The 20,174-nt window shown below is 46.3% G+C and overlaps 2 protein-coding genes across 2 annotated transcripts; both read right to left on the reverse strand.

Moving 5' to 3' along the window:
- Positions 1–10,361: 10,361 nt before the first annotated feature.
- F5891DRAFT_893453 (uncharacterized protein) lies at positions 10,362–10,619 on the reverse strand (the record flags this gene model as incomplete). The annotated part of the gene is made up of 1 exon (XM_041373331.1): positions 10,362–10,619. A coding segment is annotated over one exon (258 nt), but the record flags the coding sequence as incomplete, so codon positions are not given.
- A 6,355-nt stretch (positions 10,620–16,974) lies between these two features.
- F5891DRAFT_950847 (uncharacterized protein) lies at positions 16,975–17,824 on the reverse strand (the record flags this gene model as incomplete). Its single annotated transcript, XM_041374995.1, has 3 exons — positions 16,975–17,115; positions 17,171–17,223; positions 17,332–17,824. 3 exons carry the CDS (start codon positions 17,822–17,824, stop codon positions 16,975–16,977), a joined length of 687 nt encoding a protein of 228 aa, XP_041226839.1.
- Between the last annotated feature and the right edge of the window lie 2,350 nt (positions 17,825–20,174).

Raw genomic sequence — 20,174 nt, forward strand, 5'->3', positions numbered from 1 at the left:
TGTGAGGAGGTCGTCGATAGCGTCGGCGAGCTGGAAACTCCCATAGAACCGGAAGAGGCCCGACGCTGTGCGAAGCGCGGCGACTTCTTCTAAAGTGTAAAGTGGGTTAGATGAGGGACAGAATTGGAGGAAGAACGTAGCGCGGTTGGTGATGTTGCGCTGCTTGAAAAAATTGTAGGTAGCAGTATCGGGTATTGATATGGGACTTACCGGTATTTCGGAATCAGCGGGAATTTCCGGTAGTGTAATAATGTCCTCGTCCGTCATATGGACGAGGTCACTAAAGTCGATGGTGGGGAGAGGGAGGCAGAGGTTGTGGAAACGACGGAAGTCACCGTCGTAATTCTTAAGAAAGGCGCCGTTTGAATTGCGTTTGGCGAACGCAAGTGGGGTAGGTGATCGAATTGATCGGGCATCAACGGGAAGCTCAACCGCTGGTATGGTAATATTTCCATAATGGGAAATGAGGTCCGGCTCAGCGAATTTAGCCGAAACTACTATACTAGGAATAAATTCTCCCACGTGCCTAGCTTCTTCCTGCAGTTCCTTGTACTGCGAACTATTTAGAACTAGGAAATCGGCCTCGTGGTTTCCTTTAATAGAATGTGCGTTTAAGATATTGGCGGTGTGCCTAAACGCGTGATGTCCGGGATGCGTGAATCTGACGTCATGCGTAGTTCCGGCATACTGCAACATTTCCGGATTCGGTTGAAAAAGTGTGACAGCTCGGTTAGGGGGCATTGTGATTGATGGGTTTGGACTATTCATTTTTCTCAAAGTCTCGTCTCTTTTTATACCTTCCCTTGTATCTACAGATTGTATTGTACTATTCATTAAGTCCATGCAGTTATCCACCATTTTTGCGATTTGTTGAACTATGTGTGACTGAATTTCCATGAGCACACGTCTGCAGTCCTCATGACTTTCCATGTTTGGTACCGCTAAATTAACCGATTCCGAAGACGTAGTACTATTTTTAGATACTTCTTGATGGAACGGTTTGATACCGGTTATTGCCGAACATGTAATATTCCAGCTCTTTGCCCCGCTTTCTCGGTTCTTTCCAAATTTGGAAGGTACCACTAGAACTTCGGATACGTCGTCATTGGTGGGGCTATTCCCAAATTCTAGCCAAGTCCCTGTACGTCGTTCGTGTATAGATACTGTATTATGTATTTGCCAGGGTCTTCCCAATAGAATTTCAAATGGAACCGATGCTCCTACGTAAATTTCTGCAACAGTAAGTACAGAACCTATTCTAATAGGAACTTGAGATACAAGCCCCTTGAGATGACCTGTGCCGCCATTTGCGTCATGCAGCGTTAGTGTTTTGCTTCTATTGATAGGAAGTTTGATGAACTTCTCGTATGTATCTTCCGAGACTATATTTAGTTGACTGCCGGTATCTATTACCGCTTTGAGATTGCACCCGTTGATCATAATCGGTAATTCTATTAATGCTTCTTTTGCCTTCGCCTCGAAACCGTCCGATGCTCGGAAACTTCCGGCCTCAAGTTCATGTGCTCTATGCACGTCATATGCCAGGTGGACGTCCTTTCTACTTACTGTTTTAGGCTTTATTGACTCGGCCAGCAACCCCGACAGTTCTTTTGATACTCCAAGTATTTCTCCCGCGGTAAGTTCCACCGGTACGTTCAGAATTCTATTTAGAACTAATTTGGTGTTGATGCCATCAGCAAGTTCTGATCTTCTCATTCCTGATTTAGGTTCAATCAGATCAACTGTCTTTTGAACCTTCGTGTTCACCTTAGGTGCGTCCCATTTCTTTTCTCTTTCTTGTTCTCTTACTGACTCTTTAAACTTTCCCTTTCGCAGGGCATCATCCTCCATGACGACGTCATCATCATGCGCGTCGTACCGCGCCCGTTCTTCTTTGCTTGGAGTCGGTGAGTTCCTTTCATACACTCCGCTTCTCCAAGGTTCGCTTTTCGTTTCTTTTGTTTTGTTTCTTTCTGGAAACTCTCCAGACCTTACAGGTAAGTTTTCTTTTTCATTCTTTGTGTTCCCTTGGGGAGTTCTTACTGATTCATATATCTTTCTAGGTTCCAACACTTTGAATTCACGCGCTTCGGGCATTACTGGCCTTTCTGAAGGTTCGGACGCCTTCTCCGGCGTTGTCATCCTCGGCGGAACAACCACGGAAGTTCTGCTAGATTGTTGCCGTGTCATAGGTGCGTACTGCCTTTCTTTTCTTAACTCGTAGCGCTGATTTTGTTCTTTCTTTAGTTCTGCTCTTGTCTCTCGTCCCTTCGGGGGATACACTCCATCAAAAACTTCATTCCGCCGACGGATTCCATCCTTCGGCGTCCGCACTGCTGGGTAAGTTCTTACTATTTTGTCCTCATCGTCATCATCCTGACTATCATATCCTAAAGCCCAACAATGTTCTAGGTACTCTTCTGATTCGTTTTCGCTCTCGCTCTCAGGATCTTCTTTCCACGTTACAAAGTGAGTCTTTGCCGTCCGATGCCAATTTTCCACCGCATTGATTATTGTTTGGCCCGGCCATTTCCTTAGGGGTATTTCTCCTGGCAACATAAACCTTCCGCTTCTTCCTCTTACTAACTCGCCCTTGGTAAGCATTTCCTCTATTTTTGGACACGTTGCTAACCCATGGTCCTCTTCTCCGCACCCATAACAGAATGGTTTGTCAGGGTAGAGAGTATTAGAGTAGTTAGGGGTAGTACTAGTTCTATTAGGTGTACTGTATTGATTGTTAATATTTCTGTTTACGAAATTTGTTCCGTTGTCTCTTGGTGTGAATCTGGCACTAGGGAATCTATTGTCTCTAAAGCCCATGTCCTGTTCTCTTCTCCTTCTGCTCAGAGGATTCTCAACAATATCTTTCACTGCTGGGTCTAAGGTTATAGCTTGATAGTAAAGTGTGCTATAGTTAGCATCTCCTATTTTCATTCTTCCCAGTTGTTGAATCAAATTCTCTACTTCTTCTTGTGAGCCTTGCTTAGCAGCCCGTTGTCTGTGAACTGCTCTTCGTGTCTTAGTAATAGGAGTTTCATCATCGGAGCTTCCATCTTCAAAGCGAGTCTTACGTATAATGGTCTTACTAGGTAAGTGCCTCTTATGCTTTGCTCTCTTTGCAGACTTGAGCTTCCTGTCATAATCCTCGTCTGATTCTGAACTTGATTCAGTATCTGAGTCCGTGCCACTAGAACTATCTGAGTCGCTGCTATCTGAATTATCCGTATCTGAATATACTAGGTCCGTATCAAAGCGATCACGCTGCAGAATCTTATCTGCTGCTTGGGATACCTCATTGAAGGTGAAAGGGATTGTCATATCTCTTAGGGGTGTTGTTGCCAATAACCGTGTTTCGATTCTGGAGCGCAATGTTCTAGGAATTCCTTTCCAAAAGTAAGTAGCATGGTCATTGCTTGATATCTTGTTCTTGGCTAGTAGCCATCCTCCTATAGCTACAAAATCCCGAATATACTTCTTCCAATCTGACAATGTTCTGATAGATGCTGACCGATGCTTGTTGACAAAGGTTACTAAACTGCGAACCTTATATCGCTTAGCGTCCCGATCTGCATCAAAGAGGCTGATAAAGTCTGCCTTTAGGTCAGCCCAGTTGTTTCTTCTGTAACTTGGTAATATTTCTATGAGTCGTGTGATGCGTGAGGAACAGTACAAAGTAACATTCTCGCACATCTCCTGGTTGGTTGTGATTAGAAGTTGGTCACATAGTCTTTCATAGTGACGAATGAATTTCTTGACTTGGTTATACTTTCCCTTGAACTTAGCAGGGGCATGTTTGCCTCCTGGCAATGGTAGAATGAGTGGCGGATGATTAGGTAGTGCCTGTTGCGCAGCCGCAGGCTGGGCAGGTGCTGGATTTGCTGGATTAACAGGATTAGCTGGATTAGCTGGATTAGCTGGATGTGCTGGTTGGGTACTCATGATGACAATGGATGTCAAGCGATGTGAAAGTGTGTATGTCGATACAGTAACAAGACTGGTCTGAATATATTAGGTTAGTTACAAACTTGAAAATACCACCCCTCGCGGTGGGCTCCAGTAATGTCTTCTTAGATAGATGATCTATAGATAAACACCTATAAAACAAATATCTCCACGGTCAGCGATTCAGACAAATACCAATGACTGATAACGTGGTCGTTCGTGGGTGGCTAGTTGTATACTACCCAAAGTATGTTCAGCTAAGGATACTTCTGCAAGATCAGTAATACGATGGTCAATCCAATCTTTGGACTTGACAGGAAAATAAACAAACAATGGTCAGCCCGACAGTATGGCAATGACCAAAAGAATATACGGGATTCTTCCTCAAGTTCCCTTTCAACAACAGTGCCTCGTACCAACTATACTCCAAAGAAATGGTGCAGAATTACAATGATAAACCCCCTCAGCACAAAACAGGTAGAATCAAAGGTCAAGACTAGTCAAATGCTTTATTGTAGAACTCTTAGCTCAATATTGAACCTGCTGTCAAGGAACTCTTCTTTGAGTATTCAAACAGACTCAGGAACGGACGTCCTTGGGTTTACTACCAAGTCCCCTCTTCAACGGCTAAAGCCTAGCAGGCACAGAATATCTTGGCTCAGTATCACTACTCAGATGAGTGAGGTCAAGCTTCACTATCAATTCCTAAAGTCTCCCCACTATGCTACTACTGAGTCTTAGGTGGACGTAGAGACAACACGAATATTTTGGATCAGTATTTTTGGACAAAGAACACCAAAGGTTAGTGAAAGTAAAAGGAAAAGAAAAAGAATAATAGAAATCAGAATAAAAGTGTGGCTGTACCTTGCTTGCTGGTTGTTGCACACAGTGAGCTCACAGCGGGTCGTTCAGTATGATGAGCTTGCAGTATTACTGTCTCTTGAGAGTGTTCCTCTCAGTCTTGAAACAGTTCTTGACACTGGTACTGACACTTATCACACCTTACTTCACAACTTAGTGTTAGTTGGGCTGAGAAACACCCTACTACCTGCTGGTATCTGCTTTTTATTTCAAAAACTGAGGTCATTATATACACAATAAATGTGGCTGTGCTACTAGTGTATTCAAGAGTCATCAAGAGTCATAATGAGTCATATGTGCAAGGTGAGTCATAGTGAGTCATAGTAAGTATCTAGAGTGAGTCGTAGTGAGTCATATATTCAGAGGGAGTCATAGTGAGTCATTGGGTATTTGCTAAGTCATGTGACCTGTCCAACCCCTGATGACAAATCCAGAAGGAGAGTAAGAAGTGTCACATGATATGAATCCTGTGCGTGGCTGTCTTTGCTTTGCTTTGTTGGAAGGGTGAGAATGACGCGAGCCTAGTATTTAGGGGTTTACTAATGTTTTTCCAGGACAACATATGTGGGAAATATTTTTCACAGTCACCTGACATGTGTGGGATTCTGTCTGGGTCATCACCATGGCTGACTAAGCAAAACTCATCGCAGAATTAAATGTACTAAAATATTCAGGCTGCTGGCATATAAACTTGAAAAAATAAAAAGAAAAGCAAAAAATATTCCCTTAGCCTCAGTCCAACTTCAGATAAAAGGGAAAAGGGTTTCATAGTGGTATTTCAGGGTATTTGACTCATGAGAGAGTATTGGTCGTCCATGCACCGAACCGGTTTGGTGCAGGTCATCGCCTCGAGAGGGCATCAGGCTTCCCATGGGATTTTCCTGGCTTATGGGTAAGTCGGAAGTCATACTCTGCGAGTTCCAAGGCCCAATGTGCTTGACGACGGTTCAGTTTCTTTGCCGAAGTAAAGTACTCCAAATTCTTGTGGTCAGTGAGAATTTCAATGATTTGTTGCGCACCCATCAAATAATGTCGCCATTCAGCAAGAGCTCGCATAATAGCAAGCAGTTCCTTGTCATGGATGTTGTAGTTGCGCTCAACATCAGATAGCACACGCAAAAGGAATGCAACAGGGTGCCAATGATTATCAGATTGGAGTTGGGAAAGTACTGCTCCCGTAGCATAGTCAGAACTATCAGCTTCGACACGAAATGGGGCATTGTCTTTGGGCAGAATAAGTACGGGTGCCGTGGTGATAGCAGTTTTCAGGCCTTGGAATGCCTTTTCTTCGTCTATTCCCCAATGCCATTGTTCGTTACCAGTCAAGCGGTGAAGAGGATGAGCGATATGAGCGAAACCTTGAATAAAACAGCGATAATAGTTGGCAAATCCTAAAAATTGCTGGAGTTTGCGTTTCATAGTGGGCCGAGGCCATTCTTGTACACCCTTCACTTTAACTGGATCCATAGAAACCTCGCCATGGCGAATAATGAGTCTGAGATATTCGATTTCTGTCTGTTCAAAGGCACACTTCTTGGCCTTCAGATACAAGTGGTTGTTGCGAAGGATTTGAAGAACTTCGCATGTGACTCGTCGATGTTCTTCGAGGGATTCGGTAAAGATGAGAATGTTGTCCATGTAAACAATTACCACTCCACGGCTAATGAGATCTCGGAATAAATCATTAATCATTGTCTGAAAGGTAGCCGGTGAGTTTGTGAGGCCGAAAAACATTACCAGTGGTTCATAGAGCCCCCGATTGGTTGTAAACACAGCTTTCCACTCATCTCCCTCACGGACGCGGATATTATTATACCCCCATCGAACATCGAGCTTGGTAAAATATTGCGTGTTGCGGAGTTTGTGGATCACTTCGGAAATCAGAGGAAGGGGATACCAATTTTTGATGGTGGCTGAGTTTAACTTGCGATAGTCCTGTACAGGACGCAGAGAGCCATCTTTCTTCTTGACGAAGAAGAATGGGGAAGAAATAGGGGATTTTGAAGGTCGAATTCGTCCTGTGCGCAGATGTTCTTCAATGAATTTGTCGAGTTCAGCTTGCTCAACAAGACTTAGCGGGTAAATCTTGCTATTGAAAGGTTCGATGCCTGGTTTGAGTTCAATAGCATGATCCCACTGACGTCGGTCAGGTAAGTGATTGAACGAGGCTTTCTCAAACACCGGCGTAAAATCTTCAAGGTGTTTGGGAAGTAATTCTTCCAACGACATCTTCATTCCCTTCTTGAGTGCCTCCTCTGCCAACTTCTGAGAGCGTGTTTCCACAGCCCTAATCTTTTCACGTCCTCTAGCCTTCTCCCAATACTGCCATTCTTCCAACGTCTCGACCTCAAACTTAGTGACAAAGATGTGGTCTCCATCTTCCAACTGTTCCGCTTTCTGCTTCTCTTTACAAGGCTCATCTTCTGGCTCGTGTGATATCTCTCCTCCGAAGGTAGCACGGCAAGCAAGTGGGCAGCGATTAAAGGTGATATCTCCAGTGCGCCAGTCAACAGAGGGATTATGCTTCCGAAGCCAATCGAAACCAATGATAAGGTCCATCTTTCCAATGTTGGTAACTGCAAAATTAAAGACCTCGATGTGATCTTGTACCTGGAGACGCAACTTCACCACAGATCGAATTGGACCTCCTTCATTGTGTGAGCCATCCGCGTTATAAACTGGAATGGGTCGAGGAAGTGATTCGAGATTAAGACCTTTGGCTCGTGCAAATCCCTCATCGATATACAGTGGCTCAAAAAAGTGTCCCAATGTTTGTAGCCTTTCACGTAATTGCTATATCATGAGCCAAGACGTGGAAATATGACTAAGCTATAGGAAGATGTCGGAAAGGTCTGCTTCTCAGCTTCATTTCGGTTCCCTATACTGTGGGAAAATAATGACATTATGTGAAGATATGAGTATTTTAATTTGATGACTCATTGGGACACTTTTTTGACTGTGAGTTTAACTAATGTAATCTCTATAATTCTAGTACTGTGTGTGACCTCCTTCTGCCCCAATCACTTCTGCCACTCTTCTAGACATATTGTCTATCAATTTTGGGTATTCCTCTTTGGTGATTCCATCATACTCTGCTGTAACACTGTCTCATAGTTGGAATAACCCCTATGGTGAATCTTGATATGCTATAAGTAATTTCTTGAGTGATTCTCAGAGGTATTCAATAGGGTTGATGTCTTGGGTCTATGTTGAACATGATAGAATAGTAATATTATGGTCTTTAAGTTATTTGGTAGCCAATCTAGAAGGTTGCTCTATAAGACTTAAGATCTCTTAATCACTATATTCTAATTTAAAAGGCTGCTGATGTTAATAAAGTGACTAAATTGATTATTTCCATCATTCCTATGACTATCTCTACTCAAATAGTCAGACAGACTCTCAAGACAGCCCATCTTAAAGCTATAATCAAGAAAAACAGATTCTTCTGTCTCCAACCTATAAAAAGAAAAGACAAGATGCTACTTTCAAGTACAAATATTAGACTGCTGATAGCCGAAAGAGGTTTATCTAGTTAGATATGGTTAAAATAAATAGGATGAGATCATATGGCAAGGAATTTGTATTAAAATAGATAGGACAATCATTAAGATAAAGAAAAGTTAAATAAACACCTTAAGTTTCAAGACGAAAACTTGATGGTATAGGACTATATGAGATAAAATGGAATGGGAATTTTCTATGAAGCAAAGGGGAGGATGAATACAGAGTAGTAAATACTCATTTGACAGGAATGTCTGCTAAGAAGCATGCAGGAGTTATAAGTTAATGAAGAAGATACTGTTTTGTGATAAGACAATGACCCTAAGTATACCTCTAAATCAGCCACCAATAGCCTGCAGACCATGATATTACTATTCTATCATGTTCAACATAGACCCAAGACATCAACCCTATTGAATACCTCTGAGAATCACTCAAGAAATTACTTATAGCATATCAAGATTCACCATAGGGGTTATTCCAACTATGAGACAGTGTTACAGCAGAGTATGATGGAATCACCAAAGAGGAATACCCAAAATTGATAGACAATATGTCTAGAAGAGTGGCAGAAGTGATTGGGGCAGAAGGAGGTCACACACAGTACTAGAATTATAGAGATTACATTAGTTAAACTCACAGTCAAAAAAGTGTCCCAATGAGTCATCAAATTAAAATACTCATATCTTCACATAATGTCATTATTTTCCCACAGTATAGGGAACCGAAATGAAGCTGAGAAGCAGACCTTTCCGACATCTTCCTATAGCTTAGTCATATTTCCACGTCTTGACTCATGATATAGCAATTACGTGAAAAGCTACAAACATTAGGACACTTTTTTGAGCCACTGTAGCAGCCTGTGGCTCCACAATCCAGAAGAGCGTTCAATTGGAAAGTGTGTTGATCATCAAGGGTACCAATAGTAACCGGCGTGACAACGGAATTTTGATTAATTTTGCGGATCCAGGTTCTTGGATGTTTCAACTCTCGGAGAACCTCCCTTTGTTGAATTGGCGCGAGCTGTCGAAGTCGGAGTAGGAGGTCAATATCAACCTCTGAGATGCGCTGACGATTGGTCCAACGACGTAATGTCTTCAATGCCTTTTCATCATCGGAATAAAGCATTTCCATGGTCCATAGCAGAGAACCTTTCTTTGCCTTCTCGTCATCCTTCAACTGTCTTTTACTAGTTTCCTCCTTTTTATCATTCTGCTTTCGCTCCTTCCTCCGCTGATTCTTCTTTTGTAGTTTACTCTTTGGTTGATCTACAGAAGTGGGTGCTTGAGAGTCCGAACCACATGTTTCATTGACTGATTCAGCACTTATCATACAATCCGCCAGTGAGTTAGCACCCTTCTCTCCCGGCGTCTTCAAAAATCCTCCTGCTTCTCTCGTAAATTAAAAATCTCTGCTACTTCTCCCTTTTGTTCTTCAGTCAGTCCCTTGAAAACTGCCCTCATTGTATTCCATCCTCGTGGCTTAGGACAACCACGAGCAATGTGTCCCGTCTCTCCACAGTTATAGCATTTGAGCTGGTTAGCTTGTCCACGCTGCCGGTCAAGATCCATAGGTTCCCCTCGTCCAGGAAAGGTGCGCCAGCCCCCTGTATTGGTGCCCCCAGTGCCTGTGCCCGCGTGACCCCCAGTATCCATAGTGGTGCCATTTGTTCCAGTGGTACCTGTATGGGGAGATCCCTGTCCTACACCTCCTTGTGGCCGAAACCAACCCGGTCCTCCTCATCCTTCACCAAACCTCCTCCCACCTGCAGATTCTCCTTCATTCCTCTCATTGGCCCTCTTGTTCCTATCATACCTCTTCGCATAATCCCTCCAGGCCGCCAGAGTTCGGTCAACCTGTGGCGCTGCTACAATCGCGTCAAAGGTCAGCTTGTCAAGGTTCTGCTGTAAGACATCAAGCAGGGCTTCATCATTGAATCCTGCAAGAGTCACAAGCTGGTCGAACTCTGCGAAATATTTGTCGGCAGATTGTTTGGGATTCTTCTTCAGCGCATGTAGCTTTACTTGAGCAGCTTACTTCTTATTTGGATCATTAAACACTTCTTTCAACTTCCTCTTGAATGCCGTCCAGCTTGTGAATGTAACAGTTCCCTCTCTCAACTGCTTCGTAACGTTGGTCATCCAAGTTCCTGCAAAGCCATTCTTCATAAAGGATAAGGCAGTGACAATCTTCATCTGGTCGTTAACATAGACGGCTGGTTTGGCAGAGAACAATAGATAGAGCTGGCTCATAAAAGGATCAAAGGTGTCGTATTTTCCATCATAGGCATCAGGCTCTGCGACTGATGCCTTGGGAGGTGCCGCAGGTTGTGTCCGCAGTGCTGGCGCTGGCTGATTCAAAATTTGAGTCACCGCTTGTCCGAAATCTTGTTGTCCTTGTACGAGCTGCGCAAGGAGTTGGAACAAGGCTGGTGCGTCTCCATTATTAGGAGCGGCCATATTCTGGTCAGTGTCAAGTGAGTTGGTGGTAGACGACATGATAGGGGTCGACCAATAAAATGGTTTCTGGCTTTAAGATGGGTTTTCGACCTAATGTCAGCAACACCCTAAGTCTGTTGTTATAGTTCTGATGACGATCCCATAGATGGGAACAAGATAGATTGCTGATTACAAGACTGCAATGGTAGAATAAACAAGGTCGAAAACAAGGAACGAGACTCTCAGTGGCGCGCGTCATAACCAAATTAAAAGCCTGCTAGTCCTTGGGCTACGCCTTTTCATCACACATATATATATCAGAGACATCTTACAGTACCTGATTCCTTTTCCCGTTATTTCCCGTCTTTCCATTCCCACTTAAGACATCGAGCACCCATCAACTCACCTCAGTCCCTTTACCCGTGACTGAGGCTCGTGTCTAGTTCTCACCTTTAACAGGTTATGAGCCCTGGCTAAAGGATAGCGGCACTATCTATCATCTCTCCCATTCGCACTCGATTCTCGAACGTTCGTTCACCCACCACAGTTCCTGACTGGTTCAAACCAATATCGCAACTGTCACTCCTCATTTCACTATATTACCATGACGTCATCCTCAGACTCTCTCCCGAAAACCGAAAAATACCCGCACAAGAAGCTCGCCCTTGACAGCTCCAATTACTCTCAATGGGCAACTGGATTCAAGATGTGGGCTGGTGGACTCGGGCTATGGCCCTACAGCAACGGAGATGAGAAGGAACCCTCACCTCCTGCCCAACTCAATGATCCAGACCAGAATGTCCTTAGGAAGGAGAAACACGACGAATGAGTGAAGTTGTTCAGGCAGCACCGCTTGCTTGCCCTTAGTGCATTGTCTACTGCCATAGACACCCAGGACTTTGTATATCTCTGTGACATGGAGGACCCGAACATAGGTTGGGATGCCCTAGCTGGAAAGTACTTACCCCAGAAAGCTATCCGGTTCAACCAGTACCTTGACCGGCTCTTCACCATCCCCAAGGCCCACGACAGCATCTCAATCGCCGAGATGCTCCAGAGGCTTGTTGTGCTGAGATCTGACCTTGGGGTGCTTTCCATTACCCTTCCAATGACAACAGCTACAACTACCCCAGGTCCAAATGAGTACAAAGTCCCGGATGCCATATTTGTCCACATCCTGCTGCGTGCACTCCCTGACTACTATGATCCTTTCTGCCAAACTCTCATCAATAGCAGCACCCCCCTCAACTTCAATGACATCGTCAACCGTCTGAAGACCCAGGAGCTTCACCGCACCGTGAACGGCGGCAACACTGAACATGCCGCAATGTTCTCTGGACATCGAGGTGCCGTGAACGGTCCCTCCAAAACTGACCGTGTCCCTCCTAAAGGATTTGATGAGTCGAAGGGTGATGGATGGGTGCTTGGGTGGCGTCCAAAATGTGGACACTGTGCCAAGGCAGGTCACATCTGGTTACAGTGCCGTGTACGCCTCTCAAAGGAGGAGAAGAATCCAAAGTCAGCCTCACCTGTTTCTTCCACTGCCACTATCACCACTAACATGGAAGTCTCTATGGCAGACCAACCTAATGCGGATGCCGTATCATGCCCTCCTTTCATCCTCTCCCTAAAAGAGCACTCTGCCAATATTTCATCATCTCTTACTGTACCTGCAGGCTCCCTACATGTAGACTCTGCTGCAACGGCTCATATGGAGCCTGATATATCACATTTTGCTCACTATACGAGGCTGCATGAGCCAATCCGTGTGAAACTCGCCGACAACCATGTAGTCATGGCACCTGGCTGGGGAACAGTAAGGCTTGCCCTGCAGTACGAGGATACCTCAACGGACCGGGACTTTGACTTCCTCCATGTCCCTGATCTCTGGTGCACCCTCGTTTCGGTGTCTTGTCTCACCTCTGAATGCATTTCCTTCATCTCTACCTCCAAAGGAGGATGCTTAGTGCTAACGATGGCCAAGGGCCACCACTTGCTCATGTCCACCCTCGTAATGGACTGTACATGCTCAATGCTACATACACTACTGGGAATGCTGCTGCATCCGCGATGCTTGTCAAGTTGTCCTCTGCTGCCTTGTCCCTGCACACTTGGCATCGACGATTGGGCCATGCCAGCTTCTCAACTGTCCTGAAGGCCAGTGAGCATGCTGATGGCATCTACATCGATCCTGTGTCCCTCCTTCATGCTGGTGATGGTGCCGACTCCATTCACTGTGTGTCGTGTGTCATGGGCAAGCACAAACACTCACCCTTCCCCATTCCTGCGCGACACGCTTCTGCCCCTGCTGAACTCGTGCACTCAGACATTTGGGGTCCCGTGAATGTCACCTCCTCCTCAGGCGACTCTTACTTCATTGTCTTTACTGACGACTACACCCGGTATTCCCTGGTCTACCTCATGAGGGCAAAATCCAACGTCTTTGAGCTCTTCAAGAAGTTCGTACCTTGGATGGAGATGCAGTCCGGGGGGCGTATTAAACGCCTTCATAGTGACAATGGCGGGGAGTATGTGTCATGAGAGTTCCTTCAGTACTTGGTGGATTGGGGGATTGAGCATGAAGTGACAATGCCCTACACACCCCAGCAGAATGGTGTCGTGGAGTGCGGTCACCAGACTGTCGTGACCCGTTGTAGAGACTCATGCCTCTCATGGCGTGACATGGCAGTTTCCACCAAGGAGTACATAGCACAAACTTGTAGCGTCACTCTGTGCGCTACCCACAGCTATGCCTATACAAGGCGCAGCTTTCCCGCGCAACGCGCACCATGCGCGCACACTTCCCGTGCTTCGCGATGTATATGCGCGCGCGCATTCCCGCACTTGAGCGCCCTATAGCACCAGCCATCCAGAAGCATCCATCCACTGTCCACCAAGCCCTCTAGCGTGTATATTTCCATTTCTTTTATTAGCATATCATTCCACCTTTATTTTTATCATGGTTTCTCACTCATATATATCTTTACATACCTACTCGGTAGCGCTTCGGCTCCGCATGACCACGCTTAGGCGTGCTATATAAGCGCCAGCAGTACATAGTACGGAAATTTTCCAACTTACTTTTCACTGAACTTTCACCTCTCACTTTACCTAGTACTTACTACCTAAAAAAAGTCGCAATAGAACTCTATTCCTTTACATCTCGCACTCTCACATCTCTTGCATCATATTATCACTTGAGTCTAGTCTATCTATCATTTCCGCATACGCGCGCGTGCTTTCCCGCGCTTCGCTAATACACGCATGCGTTCCCGCACCTGCGCTTTCTCGCACCTCACTTCAGCGCGTACCTCTAGATCTTCGCTGCACTTGCTTCCCTTTAGGGTTGAACGCGCTTGTCTCCTCAAGTAACGCAGACTAGGCAATGCACGACCTACAACATTTTTTAGATACAGTTTGGAGCATCATTTGTTCCTCTCAGTATTGTTGTTTCTACACTGTGCTCTCAGCTGCCACCACCAGAGCAGGTTCCCTCGTTCTTTCTGGGGTTGGGCGATCCTGAACTTGGCGCACATCAAGAATGTCCTTCCCTCCTCAGCCCTTGGTGGCCGTTCTCCTTTTGAGGCCTTCTATGGCCGCAAACCTGACATCGCCTACCTGCACCCATTCGGCTGCCTTGCTTACTCCCATATCCCTGATGACACCTGCCGCAAGTACGAGTTTGTCTCTCATCGTTGCTTTCTACTGGGCCACGTGCGGAATGCTGGCTATATCCTCTGGGACGCGTCAGCTAAGCGTGTTGTGTGGTCCCGTCATGTCCACTTTGACAAGTCCATCTTCTATGGTGACCCTACTTCATCTCCCCTACACTTGCTTGTGGGTGATGCTGACCCCATGCCTGTTGTCAGCTCTTCAGTGGGAGGCGCTCCTCCATCTGGTGAGCCGCCAGTGACCCCTACTGTCACTGCTGTGCCACAGGTGTCAGTGGGAGGAGATGGCCCACCAGATGCAGACACTCCACCAGCACCACCTCCTGATGCACCACCAGCCCTGCCTCCTGACACACCAGCACCAGCACCACGCCGAAGTGCACGCCCACGTCAACCAGCCCGTCAGACTGATCCGAGCGGACCCAGCACCACGGCAATACCCACCAAACGCATCCCAGTAGCCGAGCGCTGGACCTATGTCCCAGTACCCCCAGAGTCCATACCAGAGCCGAACGAGTCTGCAATGCACACATCAACTGACACACCTTCCACTCCTATACCTCCCAAACCCATCATACCAACATCCATCGACAAGGCACGATCCCTACCCAAGTGGCCATTGTGGTCAGACGCCTGCAAGTCAGAACTGCAATCCATGCAGGACTTGAAGACTCACCGCCTGATGCCACTTCCAGAGGGTAGAAAGTCCATTGGATCCAGGTGGGTATTCTCTGTGAAGACTGATGAGGACGGCAACATCACTCGGCACAAGGCCTGCTTCGTTGCACAAGGCTACACTCAGATTGAGGGGATCGACTACACGGAGACCTTTGTAGCCATCGCTAAGTACGACACTGTCCAAATCCTCCTCGCACTTGCTGCAAAGTTTGACCTTGAGCTGGATCAAATGGACGTACATACAGCTTTCCTTAATGCTGAACTCAAGGAGGACATATACCTCAAGCAGCCAGCTGGCTTCGAGGACACGGAGCATCCGGACTGGGTTTGGAAGTTGGAAAAGGCACTATATGGGTTGAAGCAGGTGGGCTATGAGTGGAATCAGATGCTTGATGAGTATCTGCAGAAGGAAGGTTTTAAATTCATTCGAAGCGAGGCTGATCACAGCCTGTACGTCCTCCATGAAGGAGACAGAGTTATCTGGCTCGTCGTATACGTCGATGACATGCTTGCCACATCGAATTCGCGTGACTACCTCAACTCCTTCAAAGTATGACTCAAACAACGCTTTGACCTCGCAGATCTCGGTCCCGCCAGACACTTCCTCAGCATGCACATCACTCATGATCACGAGAAACACCTCCTCTCCATCAGCCAAAAGACCTACCTGGAGAAGATCCTGGAAAACGCAGGAATGTCTCAGTGTAATCCTGTTGGCATGCCCATGACTCCAGGAACCATACTCTAGAAGGCCGCTCGAGCCCCCACTGAAGACGAGGCAACCACCATTGCATCCATTCCCTACCGTCACACTATTGGTGAGCTTAACTATGCCATGAGGACAACTCGTCCTGACATCGCATTTGCTGTGTCTTGTCTCTCTCGCTACATGGAGAATCCCGGCATAGAACATCACCGTCAGCTTAAGCACCTGCTTCGGTACATCCATGGTACAACAGACCTCACCCTCGTCTTTGGCTTAAATGATGAGGGCCTCATCGGCCACTCTGACTCAGACTATGCTGCGGACCATGATGATAGTAAGTCTACCAGTGCATATGTCTATCAGCTGTTTGGTGGCCCCATCAGCTGGAAGGCGCAAAAGCAGTCCGTCGTTGCAACGTCCACGACAGAAGCAGAGTATATTGGACTCTCAAATGCCTCCCGCGAGGCGCTATACCTCATCCAACTACTGCATGACTTCCGCGTTGACCCGGACCTATATGATCCTCCTCTCCTCTATGGTGACAATCAAGCTAGTCTTGCCCTGTCCAAGAACCCCAAATTCCACGAGAAGGCTAAGCACATCCGCGTCCATTACCACCTCATCCGTAGTCTCGTCGACGCTAACCAGATCAAACTCGAATACAAGTCAACGTCGGAAATGCTGGCTGATAGCCTCACGAAGGCACTGCCTCACCCAGCCGTGGTGCGACACCGAGAGGAGATGGGACTTTGTCGTCCGGTTGGTCCGACGAGTGGGAGTGTCAAGAGCAGCTTACAGCATACGCCTAACCACCCAGACGTCACGACAAGTGACATATATATATCAGAGACATCTTACAGTACCTGATTCCTTTTCCTGTTATTTCCCGTCTTTCCATTCCTACTTAAGACATCGAGCACCCATCAACTCACCTCAGTCCCTTTACCCGTGACTGAGGTGAGTACTGCTGGTTCCTTCTCTTCATTATATCATTGTACTCACTATGTATATTCATAGGCTCGTGTCTAGGTTCGTAGTAGTACACCAATTGAGTCCCTTTACCCGTGACTGAGGCTCGTGTCTAGTTCTCACCTTTAACATAAAGCTCTCCTCAATCGGATTGAAGTCTGGGGAGTATGGCAGTAGAAAAATAAGTAAGCAACCTATGAATGTGTCAGACTTGCAGGCAAAGCAAAGTAGCATTTAGCAAACCAGATGCCTCTACAGCTTCTCGTAAAGCGTCACTCTTGTGAGTGGAACAGTTGTTGAGGACAATTACACTGTTGGGGCCAGGGAATGGGTTCATATTGGGCAACTACAGCAGATTCAATCAGCGAAAATTCAGACAGTGAAAAGAATGCACTTGCTACATCGTTAACCACAAAATCGTAGAACTCCGCACTGTCTACAGATCCCTCAATGACTCAGACAGTCAGATAGCCATCAATAGTGAGAGCTGGCAGCACACTGTATCAAATGCCCCTGTTTAAGCGGACACTGTCAAAGGGGGCTTGTCCACTGAGAGACCAACCATATCTAGGAAGTACGGTGCGGTCATCTTTACTTGACTCGTCCAGGAACACGAGCTGTTCAGCTGTATAGTTCACTGTCATGTTGTGCAACCAATCGGCTCGAAAACCGTCATCACATTCTGCCACTATCCTGCTCAAGCATTTGTAGGCAAGTCCAAGGTCCCTGAGGTTGTGGTAAAGAGCTGGTATGGATATTGGCTGATCATGATATATGGCAAGCCATTCGCTGATCTCATCAAGTGGTAGAGATGGGTTTTCAGCTCGCAGCTCGCAGATCTCATCCTTCATAATTTGATCCAACAAGCAAGGGCGGCCCATGATTGGTGAGTGAGGGTTAACACATCCATTTTCATTATAATTTGCCTCCCACTGCTCTATACTTCTCGATGACACTCCAAGAACATCAGCGATGCACTCGATCTCCCACCCTTCCTCCAAAAGTAGGTACAGAGCTCGTTCTTTTCGATCCGGACTGATCCTCTGATAGACCATGGTGAGCCTGAGTGAGAATCTTGTGCGATATGACGTGTTTGAAGGCGTACAGAGGTGTATACAACTCGAAAATGATTTAATTGAATTTTCAACATTTCTACTATTTTTGAACCACCACAAACACGTGAGTCAAGAAAGGACTGTAAGTAAATGTGCCATTTCAGTACAGATAGTGGAGGACATCCAGGAAATGGACACTCTGGGGCCAAATCTGCGGCGGACTCTGGGGCCAAACTCTGGGGCACCTGTTTGTTTCAATTGGAGTTTTAACATCATGCACACGTAATCACAGCCACCCCACCGTCAGCCACACCGATGCAATCTCACCACCACAGCCACCCTGCCACATCGACACAATCTCTGTCAGCTACCACTATGTCAATAATGCCACCTGACCCAGATATCAGCAACCTGTTGACCTCACTCCAAGGGCATCCAGCACTCACCCATATCTCATTTGTTGACCTTGCGAGTTTCATGCGCCATGCTAACTTACTAAAGGACAATATCCTCCAACCACAGCCACATAATGTCTCCATCGAAGAGGGGCTGGAGGGCAGGTGGGTTGGTGGGCGGTCAGGAAACACAGGAAGGGGGCAGATAAGAGAGAGTAGTGAGCATGGCATTGTCATAAGGTAGACATGGGGCGGAGTATGAATGCAGTATTCCAACAACAGCTGCATACTGGCAGGCAGTGGCGGGCAGGTGGGAGACACTGATCATTGATGATCAGCAATGAGCAGGCTGGGCCTTGTCATCAAACAGCATTTAAACTCAGCTGTACTCTGCCGGACTTGCCGATGGGCCCCAGAGTCAGGCCCCAGAGTCTGCCCCAGATTTTGGCCCCAGAGTGTCCAACTCCCTGACATTCTGGGATAGTGCTTGATATTTCTGTCGAGGTGTGTACTCTATTGTCTTACCAGCAGCGCGACTGTAGCAACTTCTTCATTTATAGTTGCAGGCATTTGCAGTCAAAACAAATGCTTGCACATAATGTGGTGTCACAGAGATATTTATCTAGTTTCTAGCACTGGCCACCCTAAGATGACTCGACGCTCAAGTTGGCGATTAGTATGCTGTGCAATCACCAACTGCACGAAATTAAACAGTCCCATCTACGCACCTTCGGCACGCATGTGATGGTGGCCTTCATTTGAATTCAAGCACCCTCGTTTTATACTTGCATCGCCAATCTATACTTGTACGGGGAAGCTACTACAACGCAGATACCCCTCTAACAGGATCTTCAAGTACTTTTCCCAAGTACTTTTCCGCAGACAGTAACTTCCTTCGCGACCAAGAGCAACAGTTCAATGATATCTATATGAACTTTGCTTGGCGGTGTAGCCATCTTCAAGTCTACTGTCGACTCACGGCAAGTTGCCACTGCCAGAGCCGCCATAATGCATTCAATTTCTAGTGGTCTCAGTTCTTCCACCACCACGGTCAATTTTTGTAACATTGGGAGATGAAACCCATCAAGTATGTTGATAAATTCCTGTCGATCCGATGTGAGGGGAAGAGTCATTGATTTGAGGCGAGGTTGTGCAACAGTGTCAATTCTATCACCAGAACCTAGGGAATAATCATCCACTATCATGGTCTCTAGATGAGGAAAAATCACAGAAGTGAAGCATATAGCGTTGACGGAAGTGTGTTGAAGGTGGAGATGACCTATATCTTTACAGATAGGAGCAGGTTTGGCAGGAAAATCACTTCGATTGAAGATGTGTAGGCAATGGAGATTTGGTGCATTGAATCTCCTGAACTCTCATGGAAAACATTTTATGTTCTCAACCGAGGTGTATCGATGTTACCACTCCAGTCATAAATGGCAGGTGACATGATAGCCACCATCTCCCATCGCCCCCTTACAGAAAGCAATATTTCAAGCAGTCGACAATCCGCCTCTGATTGGTATGGGTGGAGCCATGGCAAGCATCTGGCTTCCAGATCGTGTGAGTAGCAGAGCTGCTCAGACACGATACTAAGGCTGAGCAGACGACATCCTGAGCGGGCGAGCCAAACCTCCAGTAGAGATGGAAGGAATAGTTTCAATGGTTGAATTCGGCCAGGAAGTGCAACATGGATGCACGACCAGATTGCTGTTGTTGAATGTGCAATATCTCGCCAAAGGCGACACACGCGAGTGAGGAGTAGGGGAGGACTGGCAACAATGGCTGAGATGCATGTGTCTCCAAATGAGAATATATTGGGGTTTCTTTGAACATTGTTTAATGTGAGCAGAAATACTTGCTGTAGGAGTTCTACTGGCAGGCAATTGATAGGAGGAGTTGGATAGCTCATTCTTGTGACTTCTGCTGGATTTTTGTTTGTTGTAGAGAGGAAT

This window comes from Suillus fuscotomentosus, assembly GCF_016647785.1.
Source record: "Suillus fuscotomentosus strain FC203 chromosome Unknown F5891scaffold_22, whole genome shotgun sequence".
In the NCBI taxonomy this organism is placed as follows: Eukaryota; Fungi; Basidiomycota; class Agaricomycetes; order Boletales; family Suillaceae; genus Suillus; species Suillus fuscotomentosus.